This window comes from Helianthus annuus, chromosome 12, assembly GCF_002127325.2.
Source record: "Helianthus annuus cultivar XRQ/B chromosome 12, HanXRQr2.0-SUNRISE, whole genome shotgun sequence".
NCBI lineage: Eukaryota > Viridiplantae > Streptophyta > Magnoliopsida > Asterales > Asteraceae > Helianthus > Helianthus annuus.
Genome location: NC_035444.2, coordinates 79179436 through 79197619, shown reverse-complemented (window position 1 = coordinate 79197619; position 18184 = coordinate 79179436). Strand labels below are relative to the sequence as shown.

At 34.5% G+C, this 18184-nt stretch overlaps 1 protein-coding gene across 1 annotated transcript; it reads left to right on the top strand.

The window, feature by feature from the left end:
• Positions 1 to 16841: 16841 nt before the first annotated feature.
• On the top strand, positions 16842 to 17336 carry LOC110907064. The gene has a single exon (XM_022152098.1). The coding sequence runs from the start codon at positions 16842 to 16844 to the stop codon at positions 17334 to 17336; it is 495 nt and encodes a 164-aa protein (XP_022007790.1).
• The last annotated feature ends 848 nt before the right edge of the window (positions 17337 to 18184 follow it).

The window sequence follows — 18184 nt, the reverse complement described above, 5'->3', positions numbered from 1 at the left end:
GAGTGATTATATAGATAATCGTATAATATAATGAAATATAAAAAAATTAAAATACTTTATTATCTGATTACACAAAATAATCGGTATTTTATTGATATAAAATAACCGAAGCTAACATAAAATATAATTTTTATTTCATAACATAATTTCCAACATATGAAATCTAATGTTAATTTTAGAAAAGGATAAATTAACACAACTGGTAAGCTAATTTTTCGAAATTGGCGTTAAAGGTTTGTATCTAAACATGGAAGGTTTGGAAACAGTGCTAAATCTCAAACCAATTTTAAAGTGAATCCTAGTAATGGATCGAGCATTATTAGGCAGTTTTTAATAAATTAAATTTGATGGTTAGTCAACGTTAAGTCGAAAATTTAAAGACACACATTGTGCATACAAATGGGTGACATTATATCTTGAAATCATGAACCAAACCTTAATAACCAAACATGTTTTTCAAAATCATAGATAGTCAAAGGTTTATATCAAAAATATTGTTCAAAACAAACTATCGAAACATGTTCGAAAAACAAACTAAAAACATACAAAACCATAAAATATTGTTCCAAAAGAGTTGTTAGTAAAACAATAAAACGAACTACTTCGAAACTTTCTTCAAAATCAACTTATCTGCATCAGGAGAGTAGACGAAAGTGCATCTATGAGGTGCATTGATTCCATTGGGCTTAGTGAACTTGGTACGCCATGCATTCGCAACATATCTAAATCCTCCACCATGTTTCTCAGGTCGAAAAGTAACAACAGTATCAACTCCAGCAAGATTTTGAACTGTCATCTTCCGAGATACATCAACACGAGCCATACTTGCAACTTTGTTATTCAGTCGCTACAAAAAAAAAGAAAAAACAAATTCACCAACAAAACAAAAATTCTAAAATTTAAGAACAATAATCAGCAAACAATTCTTACAAATATATAATTAATAAAACTTACAAAATGACGTGGATGATACTCCCATTGAAATTCTAAAGGTTGATAATCAGGGTCCTTTTTGTCATCATCAGATTCACCGGTAGAATCTTCAACGTCATCATCATCGAAATCATCATCAATGGATAAATCACTGTCAGAACTACCAACAACGGATTCATCAGAATCAGAAGGCTCAAATAAAGCATCTACCTCCGGATCAAGTTCAGATTTGATATCATCATCATGATGAAAATCATCAACATTGTTTACCAAGTTAGTTGAAGATGGAAATCCAGGATCAGAATTAAACTTTAAACCAAATCTAGGGATAACGACCTCATATCCATTGACATCAAACAATGTCAACTGAAAGTTGTAATCAAAGATATAGCGTAAAATAACCAGATTTTGAGTACGAACACCTAGATGTTGTACAATGTTGTTCCAACCATTGGTAAAAAAGTAACATTTGCTTTCTGAATCTTTCTCTATAAAAACATCTAAAGAGTCCCATGAATTAAGATGAATTAAGATGAACCTTCATTGGTCTTCTAAGTTTACCAACACCAATAGTGTTTTTAACAACATACGTGGGAAGAAGCTAAAATAAAAAAAAATTACAACTAATATTGTAAATATAAAATAAATATTATACATTATATACTAAAAAAACAGTTTTAAACATACCAGTGTATTAACACTTTGATCATTGAAAACATGGCAGAAAGACTCTATGTATTTCCTATTCGGCAAAGATGAGATGGATAGAAACAAAGTGATGCCTGGATCACATAGTGGATAACGTGTTTCCTTGAAAAAAGGTGTGAGTATATAATTATACGGATTAACTTGCTTGAAAAGAAGTATACAACCATCAGATAAACAAAGGTCAGCTACAACCTTTGACCATCCTTCTGGAAAGGCAAAAGTACTATTGTTCTTGGAGAAATTAACATTCCAAATCTTTTCGTTGATACTTTTTATGACTACCATATTATCACCAACAGCAGAAGATAACCATATCTTTGAAAACTGAAGAGGTATAACCTTCAGAGTAAAAAAAAAAAATAAAAAAAATGTTAAATAAATAAAATAAATATTACAAAAAAATTGAACATCAATGAAGATGAGAGTACCAAAAAATCTCTGGTAAGTGCAGACATTGACTTGTAAAAAGACATTATTGCGTTTGTAATGTTGATCCTGAAATAAGCATGAAAACATTCATACCAAAAACATGTTAGTAAAATAAAGAAAAATATAGTCTGTAAAAATATGAAAACTATAACCGATGTACCAAAAAAACCCTAAAAATTAATCATTCAACATGCATAGAAACAGCAAATCAAAAACCATAAAATCATAAAAAACTAAAAATTATAATACAAAATAGAATAAAGATCAATTAACAGAACTGTGAACAAATGATCATTCGGATAAAAACGCTAATCTAAAAACATAAATCGACGAACAATAAGTCAAAAAATTATCATTAAACTGAACAACAACACAAAAACTACTACTTCAAAGTAAATAAGGACTGTAAAACAAAACATAAATTATGCAGGAAATCAAAAAAGATGATTAAAAGATGATATTCAAAAAACAAAAACTAATATGAAGAACATGAAGACCAAAAGATAAACCTGATATACAATAAATGAATGTAACTTGAGTACCTTCAAAAACTTAATCTGAATATGATCTAAAGATTGTATCGCCGATTGAAGATTGGGATGGAAGATAGTTGATATGATAATAGGGATGGAAGATTGGACATAAAGGTATGAGAATACCAAGAAATTACTGACAATAAAGAAAATAGGGAGAGAGGTAATGATGGAAATCCTGTTCTAAAAAGATATAATGAAAAAAAATGGGTTATATAGGATCCGAAAAATCGGGTACCACATCAATGAATTGAGATCCGCGTGAATCATCTTCAGCACATTTCGTTTTCCCGCCAAAATGAAAATCTAGATGCTCTAATCTACTGCCACATCAGCCCAAATCTTTATGTTTATTATATATAATAGATATGTTGGTACCTATTATGTATTTAATATAGGTATTGGCTATTGAACATGTATGAGGTCAAATTGTATGTAAGTGGAGTTTATTAAACAAAAAAAGAAAGTTAACTGTTGTCTTGGTCCACTCGAATGCTGCCTTTCCCTATTTTGTCATGTTACTTTTGTTTTCATTTTACGTTTTCAATATTATGTATCATATATTAACTATTATTATTATTATAGATTTATTTGTAGGATTATTATTATTATTATTATTATTATTATTATTATTATTATTACTATTAGAATTTAACCATGTATTTAATAGTTAACAAGCACGTATGAGTTATGGGTACCAGTATATTGAGTATCGGTTGCGCATATGCATTCGAGATTGGTAACATATAACCCAAGTATTGCGACACGTATAAGGATGTATAAAAATCGAATTTCATTACGATCGAAGTCACGGTTTTACAACGGTTTGAAACAAAATACGAAATGCAAAAGGAACAAGCTTCAAAAAAAAAAAAAAATAGAAATACAAGACATGACTTTCTAATTTTGGAAAGTACGAAAAAGCAGGGCGTTACAGTCTCCCCTCCTTTAGGAAATTTCGTCCCGAAATTTATTCAAGAGTAAGACTTGAAAGAGTTTTGGCAAAAGGTGATTATTAAGAATCGAGACTCGAAAATTTTGAAATGTAAAAAGTATGAAATTTTGCAGAATGACAAGATAGGTTTGCAAAGGAGTTCATTTGTCTAAAATGATTTGAGGTACCAAACATAATTGGAAACGTATAGTTGCGTATATTGGAAACGTATAGTTGCGTATATGGAATTGAACGATTGACTCTTAATACACGAATGCATGCATAAGAATGGCATATGTATTAGATAGATGAAAGTAGCGTGTTAAAGATGAAGTCTCGTCGTGGATAATCGGATTTAATGCGTTTGTGAGTTGTTTAAAGTTTGCATTAGGTCCAAAGGTCTGCAAAACACTGAATTTCTCATGGCACATCTTACAAAAGTTTGGTAACATGATGAAAACACTTATATATAGGAAGTACCAGCGGCATATCCACCATGTTTTGACCATGTTACGTCCGTTTCGTATTCGGTGTCATGTTACGTTCCGTGTCTTACTATACACAGTAGTACACTCTATGGTTTTCATACGCCCATCACTCTAATCCCGTGTGCACCCGCGATTATTTTGATCGTTGCATGATCCGCATAGCTTGTACTAGTTGTGTATGAATCAGGGTATACATAATTTAAAAATAAGAACATGTACGTATAAGAATATAGTGTATAAGCAAGTCCATGCTTAAGTATGTATGAGACCCACGCAAGCGAATCACTCGGATTACGCTCGCGTATAGGTACGAATGTATGAATCACGGGTATAAATAAAAGTACGAGCATAAGTTTAAGTTTAGGTATGATTATTCACGTAAGTATGAACATAGATATTAAACGTAGTATGAGTATACGTATAAGCATGAAACGTATGAATATAAGTAAAAACATAAAACGTATAAGTATAGGTATAAGCATAAAACATAATGTTATGAATATGAGTGTGAGTGGAAGTACGAATACTAATGATTGCGTATATAGTATTAATTGAAACGTAACAAAGTTAAGCATGTAAAAGTGCTCAAAAAGTTGAGCATGTAAATACGAATGGTATAACTGAAATTGTCGCGATGCAACGACTAAAACGTGTATGATGATATGCCTGTATAGTTGTTTAAACGAAACGTTGAGTTTATCGAATCAAAATTAGATTGAGCTTGCTTTGAAAGGTAGAATCTAGTTTGCATATGTAAGAGGATATAAAGTACTCATTGGTTAAGCATAATGTATTTTGTAATGAATGGGAATGCTACTTTGGCTTCAAAAGTTTACGTATGTTGAAAATTGTCGGTCCCCATGAAGTCTTCTAACCCACGTGTTTTTAAAATTTGAATGGCGAATTAAGCGGTGTAGGAAAAGTTTTCGAAAATAAGTTCTCTTTATTTGCACCAAAACAAGAAATGTTAAATTTTGGAGGTGAAAGCGTCGATCCTTAGAAAGCAAAAGGGTTGGTGATTAAACTTTAACAAATGATTTGTTGATGTTGAAAAGAGTCTTTGGTAAAACGATCATATAACATCCATAAGATCTTATAAGTGTATGAGAAGGGTTTATTTGATTTTGATTAAGAGTAGAAGTCCCTAGTATGATGGTATAATGTGAACGTGTTTTAGTTATTAAATCGAATATGAAGTTCATGGACAAGAGATTCATTGGACCGATCAAGTTTGATAGGTAGCATTTCGTAAGGTTAGGAAATTTGGGTAAAGAAACGTTTTAAGACATGATCAAGAATCTCATATGTATGAGTTGTGTAAAAAAAAATAGATGGTAGGATAAGAAGTACGTTTAAAATAAACAATGTATTTTGAAATCGTATAAGTACGTATTTTGAATAATGATAAACAATTTAGGTATAAAACATGATCGAGTTTGCATAATAAGATATTTTGAAGAGACGTTTTGGTAACGATCACCTAGGTAAAGGAATCACACCTAACTCGTTGGTGAGGTAGTTTTAAGCAAAGGGGAGTGGAGTTAATCGTCAAGGTAAGGAAGTCACTCCTATCTCGATGATAGGTATCCACTTGTCATTATAAGGAAAATGAAATTAATTATATGAAATCATGCATATGTATAAATCTATGAAAAAGATTTAACATGTTGCGGGTGTGCGTGCGGGGTAAATATCGAAAGTAATTTCGAATTTGAAAGATTGCATCGTATAAAATAAATAGTAAAACACATGTCCGGTTAAAATTTGGGATGGTTCCAAAACGGAACGTTGACTAACCAAAGTGGTCGAAAAGTCTTTCGAATTTGAGGAGCATGCTTTGGCCTAATAGGTGAAATACTCTCGCCGACAAGTCGGTTAACGGTATTTACCCTTCCGGTTACTACATGTCCCCAATTCAATTGAAGTTTCGAGACTTGGCGGGATTTACGAAAATCAAGGAGTGGAACCAGTCGACAAGGTGCGGGTTTCACCCCTAACTTGGCGATTTAGTATCCTAAGTGTGGTTGGTACTCGTCGGGTCAAAAGTTAATTTCGACACTTTGACGAGGGTCCACTAGAATTTGAAATTTGAATTTCTCCATCAAGGTGAGGATTTCACTCCTAACTTAATGGTGAATTTGATGTAAAAAGAAAAGTAGATGGATTGAGGGTCGTTCACCAGATTGTGGGTTTCACGCCTATTTTGGTGAAGTCGTCTCGTTTGTGTAATACGAGTGGCTTTGATGTTTGTATAAATGAGTAAAAGACATATGCTCAAAATAGTAATAACAAGTATAAGCATAATAAGTATTGCAAGAAATAATACGAAAAAGGCATTTCAAGGATAGCACATATGTAACACCCTTGTTATTATTTTAAGGTTTTCGTATAGTTTACGAAAATAAGCATGTAATCATGATTAAATGTACTTTACTAAATACGGTTAATTTAAAACTTTTACAAATAAAGGTTTATGTTCATCGTAATGAATTTGAGTTCGTCGTTTAAGAGATAGGACGAAACGCCTTGCGGAAGCTTTTAACTTTATCGTGTTCGGTTCTTCTTCGAGCTTGATCTTCATCCGGGCACTCATGGCGATCACCTATGATCAAAACCAATTTAAAAGTTAGTTTTGATAGTTAAATAACAAGATTAAACAAGTTATATGGGTTAAACAAACAAAATTGAACATTTTTCGGATTCAGGGGGGCTAGACGCCCCACCTAGCCCCTTTTTTGGCAGAAAGTTGCAGCTTTGCTGCTGCAGTTGCCCAGCTCCGTTTTCGATCGAAATTTTAACTTCAAACTTCATAACTTTTGATCTAGATGTCCGTTTTGCGCGATTCTTTTTCCCATGCGTCCGTAATTTAATTCTCCATCATATGGAGTTAAAATCTAACATCCGACATAATAAATTTTGAGACTTCTAAGCCTTCGACTCATTACATTTTTACCGAAATTTAACCCGTTTATGCATTTATCAAACCAACATGTTTGTTTGATCCCAAATTCTCATGATCTTTATATTTTCGATATATCCTATTATATTAGGTTCAAGTCGCGGGTTTCTTATGCAATGTTAACCTATTTTGCATATATACTTGTTTTGACCTGTTAAGGGTATTTAACATTTGCAAGCTTTAAACCACGCTTCTAATAGTTTACATCCTATCCCCATTTTTATACGTATCCCAAGGACTCCATTTAACAAAACGCTTATCACTAAACAACTCTTAAAGGTTGTTTGCCCAATTTACCCCTCAAGGGCTTTTTGGTCAATTTTAGTCATTCTTTTGTAACGAAGGACTTTCGCTAATAGTTGACCATAACATCACTTCTAACTGCATCCTTATATTTGCGTTCCTGGCTCGGGTCAGTCTGTTGACCCGTTTTAATACCTTGCTTCAACAATTTGCTATTTCATAGTAACACTAATTCGTAAGTCGCTTTTTCCTGTAAGCATAAGACTCAACAAGTGCTTATTAGTCGTGATTTATCAAATGGTATTAATATTGCCATTTGACCCGTTTAGTCTAAACGACCAAACATTTTGTGCTTATATTATGGTATTTATTTACCATTTTATTAAGTAAGTCATTTCGGATTCCTTACCATTTAGTTATGACTTTTAAATCCGTTTCGTACACGTTAATCCAACATGGCTTATGCCAATTGGTGTCGTTTTAAACTTCAACCCTTATCAATTTATACATGACGAAATCACCATCTTCCATTTGTTTTTATTCATTTAGGCCTACTTACAAAGTGGCCATTCAAAGATTCATTTTATATATGTCATCTATGACCAAATGTCCATTTCGCATTTTTTATATATTCCGACTCGTACCGCTTCGTGTCGGAACCAAAGTTCGAATACAAACTTTGCCGTAATTGTAACCGAGAATTAAATGCATATCTTACAAAAGGGTGTAAGCTTTACTTACCTCTTATCCGGTTTGCGCTTTTCGTCTCGTACTTGATTTGTTTGACCCGCTTTCTCCCCAAGCTTCACCTAGCTTGTTAAGCGCCAACTATTATTTCATCATTCACAAGGTGGTTTGTTTAATCATGACTTAGTACGGTTATTCCACCTTACGCATTTCTATATCTAATTATCATTCATCACATCGTAGGTCAGTTTGACTTTTTAAAAGTCAAATGCCCATTAGTATACTAATTGCATATTTGAGTTTATCAACTAGTTTTAGCATTCTTTAATTACCCGGTAGGCGTTATCTTTAGGCCACCCTTTTAACCAAAGTTCTAACCAAGTTTATCACATTTCAATCACTTTAATTAGTTCAAGCGATTATCAAGGCTAATTTATTCATTCATTTCACAAGAACTAAGGGTTCTCATCTATAAGTGAGACCCGTTCATCATATCACTAGCATTCATCCCAACACCTTATAAAAATCAAGTTCTTCATATGAACTAATATACTACACGATTTTATACATCTACTTAATGAACAAAATTACCAATTTGATCATATCATACAAAACCCCACTTCAAGTCACGCATGAGTTCTCACTCAAACTTATAATTTGTTCAAGTATCTAACTTCAACTATCCATTACGATGATTTTAAACATGTGTATACCATTATCTTCACTACATAATCAAAACCCACTTGCCTAAAAGTGGTAAATCATCAAATTACTCGAATCATAGCAATTTACTTCAAATTTCTACTTAGGGTTTGTTTCTAAGCAATTACAAATTCATAAATTCGGCCATAGCCTCTACGATTCATGCATAGATCGCATCATGCAAAGTTAACTAATTTTCACAACTTCATGAATGTTAGAAATTCAACATACCTTACGATCCCCTTGACTTGGTGATCGTTTCTGTGTATTCAAATCTGAATTTGGCCTTCGATTGATCCTCCAATTTGAAGGTTTTGTTGAGTTTTAGGGTTAGCTCCCATGGAGCTTGTCTCCTGTCCATCTCACGCACGCACACACACTAGAGTATGTTGTGTTTTGTTTTTATGTTTATAATTCTATTCGCAAGATACCCGACTTTGGTCCCTCGTGTTTGGTTAGTTATTAATTAGGTCACAACCTAATTATTTTCAACAATATTCCCACTTATTAACTAGGTTTAATATTCCTAGTTAACTTAGCGGGTTCGGGAATATTTATGACTAATTTTATTTTAGGTCCCGTTAACTCGGGCCTTTTATAAACTTTATTTTCCTTAGAAGCATTTATTCACGTTTTATTAAATATCAGGTTTATTTATTTAAATCCTAATATTTACCGGATTACTTTTACCGCTAACGGTATTTTACCCGTTTTTTTTTATTATTAACGTGGTTTGATTACCAGACCCGTTTTCGGGGTGTTACAAAATAAGGATGGAATAATGCAACAAGTATTAACAAACAAAGCAAGTATTAACACGAAAGTGACATATATGTTTAAAAGGCCAAAAGCAAGTAAATAAGGAGTAAATAATGTATCATGCAAGTGGTTCAAGCAAAACATAAGAATAAGGCTCTAGAACTATAGACTAGGTTAAAGCATTCCTACTTTTCCTAATTCCCTATAGTTATGGCTCTGATACCAATCTGTCACACCCCAACCAATGGCGGAAACATCGGGATGAGACGAAGTGTGAAGATTGCTAGAGACATCATAACGCTATTTGTGACAATATTTAATAAACCGATTTCATTTCATAAAGTAGATTGTCAACATTACAAAAAATTCAAATACAACAAGTTCAAAGAAGTATATAACAACATAAGCAAAATTGATACGGCATATTAAACCTAAACGTCTATATGTGTATCTAGGCATCAACGCTACTTCTTTTCATAGCATCGTCATCATCAACCTGTAACATGTTTAAAATACAATTTATTGCAAAAGCAAAGGCGAGTATACAAGTTTAAGCATAAGTATAAGTATAAAAGTTTAAAACGAATCCACATGGCAACTTAGTCTGTACGAGTTCAACCTAGCGTGGCAACGCAATATTTCTAGCCAACCTCTGTTTACGCAAGAAAGTTTAATTAATTCAACATGACCCAAGTTTAAGGGGGGCGGTGCGTTACTCCTATAGCGCTATACATGTCAAATGGAGGCTCGTGAAAGCTAATGACTAAAACATATCACATAAGTATGGTCCACGTAAGCATCAAGTATCATAACATAGTATTCATGTATAAGGATTGTTTTGTGCATTGCATAAAGAATAAGTTTAAGCGTGTTTAAATAAGGTAACATGTTACACCCCAAAAAGTGGTAAACATAAAAAGGGGTTGCGAGTATACTCACAAAATTTGCATATGCTTTCCAATTATCCAAATGTGACGAAGTTGATGAGGTTAGAAGGTTGAATATGTTCGTGTAGGGATTTAGGAAGTTAAAACACAAGAATATAGATATTCGAAAGTAATCATCCTTTAACACCAAGTACTTGTTCTTGACACTATGAAACCTCAAAGGTTAATGTTTTCATGAGTAATATACTCATTAGAATCGTAACAAGTCTTATGTCTTAGATGATGTTATTTTAATATCTTGACGAATGAACACAAGTCCATCATCAAGGGTTCGAATAGTATATATATGTATAAGTATTATATGTATTATTTAGTCCATTAGTCAAGCATGAGGTAGAAGATAAATCTTCATTTAGGTACCTCTATTGTGTCATAGAATTCATGTAGGAGGTAGGAAGAACAAGCTTCCATTTAGGTACCTCTTATGGTTCACCACTACACTTGATGTAAAAACATACAAGGAGGGTCATGAACTACAAGAAATAATGAAGTAACAACAACTAATCTATGGAAAAACATCAAGTAGTGAATGGATTTCTATGAAGGATAGCCCAAGCTAGTCCAACTATCACACATTCATCAAGCTTTATGCTTGAACGCTACTTGTGGGTAGAACACTAACCAAAACAGAATGTTTGTGAGGTTTTAACCTCTGATTTAACATTTCTCAGCCTTGTTTTTAAGCCCAACTAACCATTCGTTTGATTATGAGCATTAGGACATAGGTTTGAGATGAGATTAACTCAAGTTTACTAAGTTTAACAAAGTTTAGATAAAAACAGAAACAAACAGCCCACTTTGGAGCCTATTTGGGGACATTCCAGGCCTTGGTTTTGCATAGAAAACCTGTGGAATTATTCCTTAGGTCAATCCAAACAAGTAGGAAAAAGAATCGACGAAAACGAACAAGAAATGAAGAAGTTATGCTAGTTTGAAGAACATGGTATGAATCTGTCCACTCTTGCGAAAATCAGCTGATTGAAGGTGTTTGAGAGAGTGTAATTGTGGTTTGTAAGTGAAAAATGTGTGAAAGAGGTGTGGGTTTTATAGGGAAGGATTATGGTTTAAATGGTTGGCATTTAATACATGTAGTTGGGAGTTAAAAGAATAAAAAAAACAAAATATTGCTATCTCACAGCTTGCGGCCGTGAGGCTGTCTTCAGCCTTAGTGTTTCCCTTCTTTTTGTTATGTGTGACATATATTAAATATATATTGCTACCTATTATGTATTTAATATAGGTATTGGCTATTGAACATGTATGAGGTCAAGAATTGTATGTAAGTGAAGTTTATTAAACGAAAAAAAGAAAGTTAACTGTTGTCTTGGTCCACTCGAATGCTCCCTTACCATTTTTTTTTATCATGTTACTTTTGTTTTCATTTTACGTTTTCAATATTATGTATCATATATTAACTATTATTATTATATTATAGATTTATTTGTAGGATTATTATTATTATTATTATTATTATTATTATTATTATTATTATTATTAGAATTTAATCAGGTATTTAATAGTTAACAAGTACGTATGAGTTATGGGTACCAGTATATTGAGTATCGGTTGCGCATATGCATTCGAGATTGGTAACGTATAACTCAAGTAATGCGACACGTATAAGCATGTATAAAAATCGAATTTCATTACGATCGAAGTCACGGTTTTACAACGGTTTGAAACAAAATACGAAATGCAAAAGGAACAAGCTTCAAAAAAAAAATAGAAATACAAGACATGAATTTCTAATTTTGGAAAGTATGAAAAAGCAGGGCGTTACAGCCCAAACTGTGCCTGGCCATTTTCATGCTGAATTCTTCTTCCTCATTATATCTCCAGACCCACATATTTCCCTTATTTTCTATATTTATTTGCTGTAGACGGTCTTTCAAACTATCCATCTCCTGTTTCTCCGAGTCACTGTACGGAACTCTAAGCCATGCCCAATCCCATATGATTCCCCCATTCACAATTTTATACACTTCCTGAACTTTTGCTTTTTCCTGCGCTAATAATTGGTATAAACATAAGAATTGTTCTTTCCATGGTACATTACCCAGCCATATATCTACCCAAAACAAGGTTTTGTCCCCCAATCCCACTTTACTTCTAAAACTTGTATTAATATTTATATTATTCTTCATAAATTCTTTTGCTATTTCCCCAATGTTTTTCCAAACTCCTACCATGGATTTCTTAAAAAGTATTGATTCGAGATTTCTTTGATTTACATGCAAGGAGTCGATAACTCTAGACCACAGGTTGTCCGGTTCCATCCTATATCTCCACCACCATTTTGCTAAGAGGGCCAAGTTCATGTCCCTCAAGTTACAAATTTCCAACCCCCCAAAATCTTTCAAGGCAACCACTTTCTCCATCAAGTTACCAACTCCCATTTAACCCATCTAATTTTATTACTTTCTCCCACTTTCTCCCATTTAACCCATCTATTTAGTTATAGTGACAGTTATAATAATAAAAAAAAAAAACGGTGTCAAGAGATTTGTTTTTTGGGTTGCAGCGCTAATAATTTTTTAAGGTTTTTAGGAATAATTCTTGGAAACATAATATGGTTATAATCAGACATATTATAGTAGGGCTTAGTGTATGGATATAATCAGACATATTATGGTAGGGGTTAGTGTATATGATTTTATTTTTGACATGAGATAAATGACAATTTGATCATATTTTTATTTGTTTTTGCAGAAATGATAATCCTAGATTGTGACCAACGTTTTAAAAAGTAAGGTGTTTATTAGTCTTGGTTATTGCTACATTTGTTTTTCTATTTTCACTTTTTCTCCATTCAAATAATATTTAACATGTTTCCTTTTGTAGCATAAATAAGTTCCTGAATGAAACTGAACTTTCCTTTGGCACCGTAAAGGGGGCTGTTCATGCATACAGCAGTAAGTTTAATCTCTATACACTTCTAAATGTAATAAGAATTTTAAGATTTTGGTTTATATTTAACAGCTATCATGATCGATGAAGATGGTAGCTTCGAACGGTTCATCTATTGGCGAGAACGAGTAAATTTTCTCTCTCTTTTTTTTTCTATATATGACGTACTTTATGTTACCTTTAAACTTTGAAGTCATTTAACCTTTTTAACATAGGTTCATGGTTTTATTTCATTGCCACCTACAAACTTACCTCCTGAAAAGCTTGAGTTTTTTCGGAAACCATTTAGGTATGGCAAATCCATGTTAGACTTGAATAACAATTCTTATACATTGTAGAGGTGCTAAACGGGTCGTGTTTGCGGGTTAAGTTTATGTTAGACGAATATACATTAATTATAAAAGTTTATGTTTTCTTTGTTAAGTTTTAAGATTTTGGCATAAATATCCAACCAATCTAATTTATTCATAAACACATATTAATTAATAAAATAAAATAAAATAAAAGAACGGGTCACCCGCAAACCCGTAGGATTGACACGAACCCGGACCGTTTAGCGAAATGGATTCGCAGGTCCAACCCAAAACTAATCCAAACCTATTTACATTAAATCCAAACCCGTGAATTTCGTGTCAAGTTTGTGTCGTTTCACAAGTTCATACCCCCTAATTCTAAATCCTTTTTAGAATGACTTAAATTGATGACTTGGTTTTATTATTTTTTTCAGAAAATTTAGCTTACTTGATATGATAGTTGCTATGGAAATGATGAATGAAGATGATATAGAAAAGGAAAATTTTTTCGGGCAGGTAATCCAGTTGCTTATTATTAGTTTGTTTCAATTAATTTGTAATGGTTTTATTTACGGTGGAGGTATCCACACACCCCCCAAAAAGTATTTACACACCCTCTAATCCTAAATGATCCTCATTGCCCAATACGCCTCAAACTGGCCCCACCCATACGCCCCTCATTGCCCAATGCGTTTGAAAATGGTCCCTACCACCCAATCGGACTTTGGTCGGAAACTAAGTAAACTCGATCGGTTCCTAGTATGCTTGGGTTTTAGGGAGAGATGGCCAAATGCAAATGTTATTGCGCTGGCTAGGGAGGTCTCGGATCATAGGCCCATTGTTCTATCTACCACCCAATCGGACTTTGGTCATATCCCGTTTCAGTTTTTTAATTCATGGTTTGAATATCCGGGTTTCCTTAATTTTGTTCTACAAAAATGTGGGGCGTTCCAATTCTCGGGGCCGGAGGATCTAGCATTGGCCATAAAACTGAGATGGTTAAAGGATAACATAAAGTCTTGGCTGAAAATTGAGAAGGATAGGCAAGAGGGGATGTACAGGGCAAAAAAGGATCGGTTGGCTACAATAGAAAATTTGGCGGAGGTTAGAAGTCTCGCGGACGAGGAGTTAGCAGAGAGGGGGGATTGTAGAAACTATCTAGCTGAATTTGACCGGATCAAAAACCTAGATTTGCGCCAAAAATCCAGGTTGAAGTGAGCCGTCGATGGGGATGAAAACTCAGGGTATTTTCATTTTGTTATTAACTCCAATATTAGCTCTAATCGTCTTAATGGTTTGATGATAGATGGTGTATGGATTACTAATCCCCTTGCCATTAAAGAGGCTCTTTTTGATTTTTTTAAGCTCCAATTCTCGGAGCCGATGCCTCATAGACCAGAGATGGCTTGTCCGGGTATTGCCACCTTATCGAATTCTGAGGCGGTAGAGCTGGAATGCCCATTCACGGAAGAGGAAATTAAATCTGCAGTTTGGGAGTGCGAGGGCGATCGTGCACCAGGGCCGGATGGGTTCAACTTCAAGTTTATTAAGAGATGTTGGGAAGGTCTTCGGGTCGATATTGTTAATCTATTTAATAAATTCTATATGGATGGGTCTATCAACAAGAGTTGTACCTCTTCATTTATCGCATTAATTCCGAAAGTCAAAGATCCTACCTGTCCAGCAAACTTTCGACCCATAAGTTTGATTGGTATTATCAACAAAGTTATCTCAAAGGTTCTTGTTAATCGTCTAAAAAAGGTCTTGGGAAATCTGATTTCGGAGCAACAATCGGCCTTTTTAGCTGGAAGGAATATTATGGATGGTCCATTGATTTTAAATGAAGTGCTGAGTTGGTTAAGGAGGAACAAGCGGAAAGGTATGTTCTTCAAAGTAGACATTAATAAAGCATATGATTCTGTCAACTGGTCCTTCCTGGACTCGGTTATGGCTCAGATGGGGTTCCGAAGCAAATGGAGGTCTTGGATTATGGCTACTTTGTACTCTGCTAAAGCTTCTGTCTTGGTTAACGGCTCGCCTACAAGAGAGTTCGATTGCTCACGTGGCCTTAGACAAGGTGATCCACTATCACCTTTCCTTTTTGTTATTGTAATGGAAGCCCTGTCATGTATTATGAAAAAGGCCGTTTCTATTAGGTTGTTTAAAGGAATTGATATCATCGGTGGGGGTGAGACTTTGTCCCACTTAATGTATGCGGACGACGTAATGTTCTTGGGAGAGTGGTCCGTAATGAATATTAACAACCTAAGACGTATGCTAAGATGTTTCTATCTAGTCTCGGGCCTTAAAGTGAATTTGGCTAAGTGTAGCATCTATGGTGTTGGTTCAAATGAACAAGAAGTTTCACAAATGGCGAATCTTTTGAGATGTAAGCAAGGTACGTTCCCGTTCACACATCTAGGCTTGCAAGTTGGGGCCAATATGAACTTAGCGCGGAATTGGAAGTCGGTGGTGGAGGTTTTTAAAAACCGGCTTTCCTTATGGAAAGCTAAAACCCTCTCGTATGGGGGAAGGATTACCTTAATCAAGTCGGTGTTAAATGCACTCCCAACTTATTTCCTATCGCTTTTTAAAGCTCCGGTTAAAGTTTTGGAAGCACTTGATAAAATTAGGAGAATATTCTTTTGGGGTGGTTCGGAAGAGAAAGCGAAAATGAATTGGGTAGCATGGGATAAAACAATTGCTCCGGTTGAATACGGGGGGTTGGGTTTCGGTTCAATTAGAGATGCTAACTTAGCGATGTTGGCAAAATGGTGGTGGAGATTCAAAACGGAAAAGGATAGTCTCTGGCGGAGGGTAATTTGGGCTATTCACCACAACTCTAGAGCATGGAACGATATACCGGCGAAAGTAACTATTTCTGGACCTTGGAAGAGCATTATAAGTATTCGACAGTCTTTCTTACCGGCTGGAATTGATCTCAAGGATGCTGCTTGTGCGGAAGTGAAAAATGGGGGCAACGTTCACTTTTGGCTAGACTTATGGATTGACCCGCAACCACTGTATGTTAAATTCCTGGATCTGTTCAAAATGGAGTGTATCAAGGACTGTTTAGGGGCAGATCGTTTGGTTGTGGATGAAATAGGCCCCGGCGTTTTCTTGGGTTTGGGCCAGCCCAGTTCTTGGTGGCAGCGAACAAGCCCAGCTTCAGCAACTTATTAACATTGTTTGCGGTGTGAGTTTGGGCCCAGGTAAGGATTGTTGGTCCTGGAAATATGAACCTAATGGATCCTTTAATGTTGCCTCTATTAAAAAACTTTTGGCAACATTTAATCGTGAAGTTCCAGCAAGTCCGTTCATGTGGAATAATTGGGTTCCGAAAAAGGTAGCGATTGTTGCGTGGAGGGCAGAGATGGACCGACTCCCGTCGAAATGTGCGTTGCTTCGTCGGAACATTCCGGTTCAAAATGATCAATGTGTCTTTTGTGGCGAGTGTTCGGAAACAAGCGAACATATATTTTTAACTTGCCAGTTCGCTCAAATTGTATGGCAAATCATAGCTGATTGGTGCAATATCCCCCCTATATTTGCTTTTGATATTAGCGACTTACTAAGCCCTACCGGTGTCCCCGCTAGTTCTAGGAAGAAGTGGAAAGCAGTACATGCCATTGTGCTAGTGACCTTTTGGTGCCTTTGGAAGATGAGAAACGAATCGGTTCATAGACAGGGGGTCCCGAATGTTACAAGGATAGTGGATGAAGTTAAAGCTATGGCATTCCTATGGGTGAAGAATCGATCGAAATTGGCGGCCTTAACATGGGAGAAGTGGTGTCGGTTTGATGTTGGTGGTTAGTAATATGTGTATGTAGTTTATTATGTAATTTGTTGGTGTTCAAACATATGTAAGTTTGGTGGGTAGCTTCTTGCTACATTTAATAATAATTTTGTCGGCCGTTCAAAAAAAAAAAAAATGGTCCCTACCATCTAATTAATGCCAATCATTAGGTGTCAGCTAATGATTACCAATGATTGGGATATAAGGAACTTTATTTTGATAGAGTTTTTGTATGAGAAAGTTGTAAAATATTTATATAAGAAAATTAATATTTTTTTTATAAAATGTTGTTATAAAAAATTGTGTTAGTATTATAAAACTTCATATTTTTATAAAACGAATTGTGTATATTTTTAATAAAAAAATGTGCATATGTTTTTTTATTAAGTATTATTATTAAAAACTTCATATTTTTAAGAAATGAATTGTGTATATTATAAAATGCTAATTTTTTATAAGTATTATTAAATGTCAATTTTTTTTATAAAACGAATTGTATATATTATAACAAAGTTTTTTTATTTATGAATTATTATTATTTCTTTAATTGTCAAATACGAACGTAAATAGGCGTTCTAGTTCATGAATCTGAAATACGAACGTAGTTTCTCCATAACTATTACGCTACCACCACCGTCAAAACGCCGACTTTCGATATCCTGTTAATAAAAAATACAATTTAGCATTAGACTCAGCATTCGAAATATATTGTAAAAAAAAAACACCACCACAGCCGACCCACCACCACCACCACCACAGCCGACCTACCACCATCACCACCACCACCACAGCCGACACACCACCACCACCACCACCACAACCGACCCACCACCACCACCACCACAGCCGACCCACCACCACCACTA